Below are 5,268 nucleotides of genomic sequence, written 5' to 3'. Positions count from 1 at the left end.
CTGAACCTGTGGCCTTGGTGTTATCAGCACCGCACTCTCCCGAGTGAGCCATGGGCCGGCCTCAATTCTTTCTTTTTTTAATTTTAGTGACTGGCCAGTAAGGGGATCTGAACCCTTGACCTTGGTGTTGTAAAACCGCACTCTGAGTAACTGGCCAGCCCAACTTGTCAATTTTTTCTCTAAACTGTCAATTTTAATATCCTTCTGGGCGATCCTTCCAACCTCCTGGCTTCTCAGTTCCTTGGCTTTCTCCCCTTCCTTGTCCTTGGCCTCTGTCCCACATCAGCTTTACACTAAGGTCACCCCCAGACCTCGATGTCACCAATAACTGTGCCCTCTGCATAATCTCATTTTCTAGCACCTCTTCTCCTGACTTTTCCCTCCCAATTTCTCAACTCACTGGCTTCTGTTCCCCAAGTCCAACAATTCTGGGACCTTAGGACAGTTACCCATTGCTCTCACCCCATCTCACTGCCCCCACCACCCCTTGTCTCCTTGGCCCCCTGCTCATCTGCCTTTCGCCTGTCGTGAACTCCTACCCATGCCCTCCTCTCCTTACTGTTTGCGTGGCAAATCCAATGGCACATCATAAATCCTCAAGTGTGTGTTGAATGAATGACTTTGCTTCCACAGAACTTTCATGAATGTGAATTTTCGTGGCTGTGAGTGTGGTTGTGTATCAAGTAAAAACATGAAATGATTTCAAACTGGGATAAGGGCCATGACAAAATACAATTAGGGGAAGAAATCAAGAAACAGGATGACCTTTTAGCTAAGCAAGGCCACAGGGTAGCTGGGAGAAGTAAAAACATGAAATGATTTCAAACTGGGATAAGGGCCATGACAAAATACAATTAGGGGAGGAAATCAAGAAACAGGATGACCTTTTAGCTAAGCAAGGCCACAGGGTAGCTGGGAGGGGAGGGGAGAGGAGAGGAAGGGGGAAGACAGGTGGATCCCTGGCTAGCATGCAGAGACCCCACTCTGCTTCTTTGAGGGCTCCTCTCTGCACTTGATATCTTCCACTGGTGTCATAGAAGCTTCTGGAAGGAATGAATGCACACACAGCACACCACACGAGGGACCGCCTCCCCCCTTGTCCATCATCTCAGATTCCCTCCCTCACTGTGGTATCCATTCCATGACGCTGATCCAGCTCCTTTTCCCAGCCTCTTCACCGTATGCTCTTCCTACCCACTCATCTACCCAAACCATCCCTGTCCTTGTGGGGGCTTCCAGAATGGTAGGGGAGACAGACATTAAAACAGCCACTCCAGTAAATGCGGTCCAAATAGAGATAGGTGCTATGTAAGAGGACCAGGATGGTAAGGGGGTTTAGGAGTTTAACATCTTTTTAGTGGACATAATCCAACCTATAACTCAGGCTGTGGGGAAGATTCTAGGAAAGAACAGAAGCTAGTTAACACAGAGCCTCATAGGCCATGGTGGATAACGGCCTGTATTCCAGGAGCAATGGGAAAGACACGGGAGGGTTTTAAGTAGGCAAGTGACTGGGTCTAATGTTTGAATTGCTGCTTCTGGCTGCTGCATGGAAACGAGTGGATTCAGAGACCAGGGTAGAGACTGGCACCCTTCTCTGGAGGAGCAACGATGGTGGCCAGGTGGGTGGTAGGCGTGAGAATAGACATCCATTCATTCAGTCGACAGATGTTTATTGAGCAACTATACTAAATACCAGGTTTTTCGTAAGCCCTGAAGGATGCAGCAGTGAACCAAACCAAGTCCTGGACCGGTCTGACATAAGGGAGGTCACGGAAGGTTTGGCTGAGGAGGTGATTTGAGCAAAACCCTAGTGAGAGGGAGGAGCCAGGCGGCTATTGCTGGGAAAGGCTTTAAGGGAAGTGAGTGGAGAAAACTGAGCTGGTGATGTTGGCCTCAACTGACCAAACAGCCCCTTCCTCTCTCCCAGGGGTCTGTGAGGTCAACCGCCAGAATCGAGCAGGCTACTCCGCTCTCATGCTGGCTGCACTCACCTCCATGGGGCGGGAGGAGGACTCGGCTGTGATCCAGAGACTCTTCCACATGGGTGATGTCAATGCCAAGGCCAGCCAGGTGCGTGGACACCCCCACTCTGGCTGAATCCAAGGGGTCACTTCCACTTTGGGAGTCACCTCCAGGCTCTGACCTCCCTTCCCCCAGAGCCCACCCAGACTTGTCCCCCCCCAACCCACTCCCCCAGACAGGGCAGACAGCCCTCATGCTGGCCATCAGCCATGGCCGCCAGGACATGGTGGCAGCCCTGCTGGCGTGTGGGGCCAATGTGAATGCGCAGGATGCAGATGGGGCCACAGCGCTCATGTGTGCCAGCGAGTATGGGCGCCTAGACACTGTTCGGTTGCTACTGGCCCAGCCGTGCTGCGACCCCGCCATTCTGGACAATGTGAGGTGCCACCACCACGGGGCTGGCATGAGGGATGCTGGTGTCTTGGCTTGGGGACCTGACCATCCCCAACATTCCTCAGGAGGGCACCAGTGCTCTGGCCATCGCCCTGGAAGCTGAGCAGGATGAGGTGGCTGCTCTGCTGCATGCCCACCTGAGCTCAGGCCAGCCTGGTCCTCAGGTAAGTGCAGCCACAAGAAACAAAGCCTCCCAGCAGCAAATCCAGTTTGGGGAGGATACTAAATATGCCCCAGGCCTCCCTTCATGCTCCCCAAGGGGTAGCACCAGGGGTGGGGAACCTGTGGCTGCCAAGTACCTGCAGCCAAGAGACTGGGACCTCAAGACGAAAAGCAACCTGGCTCAAGTCACAGGGCTGAGCTTAGAAGATCTAGCTTAGACCTTTCCAGGGTGTCCCTGGACTCCTGTTACCTGCCCCCAGAGAAATTCATATCAAAAGAAATTTGCATTAGGCAGCACGGGGAAAGAGGACGCAGACTTCCATAACTCAGAGCTTCAGGATAGGACACTGAAAGTGACTGCGGCAGAGGAGGGCAGGCCTGGGAGCAGAACTCACAGGGTTTGCCCCCAGGGGAGTGGCTTACACTCAGAGGGCAAGTGCCAGTTTCGTAACGAAGCTCATTCAATCAACATACCCACCCTGTGCTCACCCCACTATTGGCAGTGTTCATGTGCCTCTTTCAAGTCAAAAAGAGATGAGTGTATGTGGCTGGGGTTGGAGTGGGGTGACTGAAACTCCCTAGCCTCCTGCCTACAGGAGACTACAGTAGGACTCCTTCCCTTCCCCCCTCTCTAGAGCCAGTCACCCCCCGGCTCCCCCACAACCACGCCTGGTGAAGGAGGATGCAGTGACAATGGAGGGGACCTCCAGCCTCAGTGAGCTGCCAGGCTCACTGGACCTGGATGAGACATCTTTCTCTCCACTACAGAGGCCTCTGGGGCACAGCAGGGACCAGCGTTCTCTGTTCAGACGCTAGCTCTGGCCCAAGAGAATGGCTCTTTCAGCTGGGATGGCTCAGTGTCGGGGAGGGGTGAGGTGGAGACTGAGGAGTGATGTAGCCCCTGGAATACCCACTCCCCAGAACTTCTTTCCTAATAAAACATTGCTACTACGCTTGTGTTTTGTCTGAGGGAGGGCAAGCACATAGAGCATGATTCCCCCTCCTCAACACGGAAACTCCTTGTTGGGGAAGACACCCCCCGCCCCCCAAGGTTTGCAGAATGCAGAGGGAGCCACACAGCCAAGGCCCAAAAGAAGCCTCAAAAGTTTTATAAGCCCTGTGAAACCTAGTCAGACAACCCAGTCAAGAACTGGAGTTTACATACAATACAAACGCTTTATTTAACAATGGCAGGTCGTCCCCATGAGCCAAGTGGTCGACCCGACTTCCAGGACCCTGTAAACAGATCCAAGCATTAGATGCTGACAGGCTCCCCAGCAAAACTGGCAAACTCGCTATTCCCTACCACCAGCCAAGTCTACCAGGGGCCTTCCCCCTGCACCCACCAGCAGCCAAGTTCAGCGCAGCCTCCGAGCCTCTCGCTCTGACTCCAACAGGGTGAGCACGTCGCCCTCGCGCACCGGGCCTTTCACGTTGCGAATGATGGAGCGGCTCGTGTCGTCCATAAATTCCACGCGCACCTACGGGCCCACCGAGAGGACGGGAAAGAGTCAAGAGGGGGCCCCCGATAAGCACTGAGGAATGGAAAGCAGACTTGGGTTCTTCAAGAGATACTAAGAGAGGAACCCACGAGCCACGGGAACGGGGTGGACGAAGCTCGGAGCCGGTCAGCAGGGCCTTGGTGAGAGCTCAGACAATCCGGAAGCCCTGGGATAAAGGGAACGTCGGTTCTCAGGTTCCAGCTGGCAGGAGCTGGGGCACGGAAGGGGTCATGGTCAGGGATCAGACCCCGGGGGTCGCCCGGGCGCCCCCACGCGCTCACCTGCGTGCACTGTCCCTGCGAGCCGGTCCTGCCCAGCACCTTGGTGACCTGGTGGAAAGAAGCTTCGCTCAGACCTGACTCACCCGGCTCCTCTGCTCGCTCCCTCCTTTCCCTGGCCCCCAAATTCGGGCCCCCACATCACCCTGGCCAGCTTGATGGGCTGCACACGGCTGGTATCCATGATGGCGGCGCGGCGGCGGTCAAGTGGAGAGGAGTCACGTGTCTCGGGGAGAACTTTTATATGAATCTCTAGCCCCGCCCGCTCTCGCGAGACTACGTCACCTTTCCCAGCAGTCCGCGCGGTAGAGACGTCAGCGGCGCCCTTCAGTGCGGACGGAAGATGGCGTCCGCTACCCGATTCATCCAGCGGCTGCGGAACTGGGCAGCCGGGGTGCGCGGGGGCGGGCAGGGCCGCGCTGGGGGGCTGTGGGCTCCGTGTGCCCCGCACCCCTTCCCTCTCCTCACCTCCCTCCGAAGCCTGGATCTCGCTCGGCCCAGGATTTACCCTGGACCGCCCAACTCGTAACCCCGACACCTGCCTCACCCCCAGCCCTTGGCTCTCTTGGCCGGGGACCCGCTCAGGCCACGGACCTCCTCGCCCCCGACCTTCTTATCCATGGACCTTGTGGCCCCGGATCCCACCTTTCCTCTTCACTTGCAGGGTCCACATCCCTGTCCCAAACTGCCCATCCCCTGCCTTTCCTTCATTTGTTCATGCCTGGGCCACTCCTGTTCCCTCGCCTTCACCTCTCCTGGGGTGTCCCCCAGGCTGACCTCCTCAGGCTGACCTCCTGTCTCCTCCTCCCACAGCGAGACCTGCAGACGAAGCTGCAGCTGCGCTACCAGGAGATCTCCAAGCGGTGAGCAGGCCCCGCTCGCTGCCCAGCCTCTGGCTCTGTCCTTCT

General features: G+C 56.2%; 2 protein-coding genes and 1 long non-coding RNA gene across 4 annotated transcripts in view; 2 read left to right on the top strand and 1 right to left on the bottom strand.

The window, feature by feature from the left end:
* KANK3 (KN motif and ankyrin repeat domains 3) overlaps positions 1 to 3,531 on the top strand; it is a 10,673-nt gene extending 7,142 nt beyond the window's left edge. Inside the window, exons 10-13 of the mRNA XM_008583935.1 lie at positions 1,931 to 2,073; positions 2,201 to 2,401; positions 2,484 to 2,582; positions 3,216 to 3,531. Of these exons, the coding sequence (XP_008582157.1) occupies positions 1,931 to 2,073; positions 2,201 to 2,401; positions 2,484 to 2,582; positions 3,216 to 3,299 (527 nt within the window). The 3' untranslated portion in view covers positions 3,300 to 3,531. The remainder of the gene's footprint in view (positions 1 to 1,930; positions 2,074 to 2,200; positions 2,402 to 2,483; positions 2,583 to 3,215) is intronic.
* Positions 3,532 to 4,067: 536 nt separating this feature from the next.
* LOC103599763 lies at positions 4,068 to 4,547 on the bottom strand. Its single transcript, XR_551318.1, has 3 exons — positions 4,506 to 4,547; positions 4,364 to 4,411; positions 4,068 to 4,248 (listed from the first exon to the last, which is right to left on the bottom strand). It is a non-coding gene; the product is annotated as an uncharacterized LOC103599763 (long non-coding RNA).
* Positions 4,548 to 4,674: 127 nt separating this feature from the next.
* NDUFA7 (NADH dehydrogenase (ubiquinone) 1 alpha subcomplex, 7, 14.5kDa) overlaps positions 4,675 to 5,268 on the top strand; it is a 6,928-nt gene continuing 6,334 nt past the window's right edge. The window contains exons 1-2 of one of the 2 annotated variants that reach the window (XM_008583922.1): positions 4,675 to 4,754; positions 5,174 to 5,223. In XM_008583922.1, the coding sequence (XP_008582144.1) occupies positions 4,704 to 4,754; positions 5,174 to 5,223 (101 nt within the window). In that variant the 5' untranslated portion in view covers positions 4,675 to 4,703. Of the gene's footprint in view, positions 4,755 to 4,776; positions 5,224 to 5,268 lie in introns of those variants that run through there. The other variant, XM_008583921.1, reaches the window with a different exon arrangement.

This window comes from Galeopterus variegatus, unplaced genomic scaffold, assembly GCF_000696425.1.
Source record: "Galeopterus variegatus unplaced genomic scaffold, G_variegatus-3.0.2 Scaffold3085, whole genome shotgun sequence".
In the NCBI taxonomy this organism is placed as follows: Eukaryota; Metazoa; Chordata; class Mammalia; order Dermoptera; family Cynocephalidae; genus Galeopterus; species Galeopterus variegatus.
Note: the sequence above shows the minus strand (reverse complement) of the source record. Positions and strands in the feature narration are given on the sequence as shown.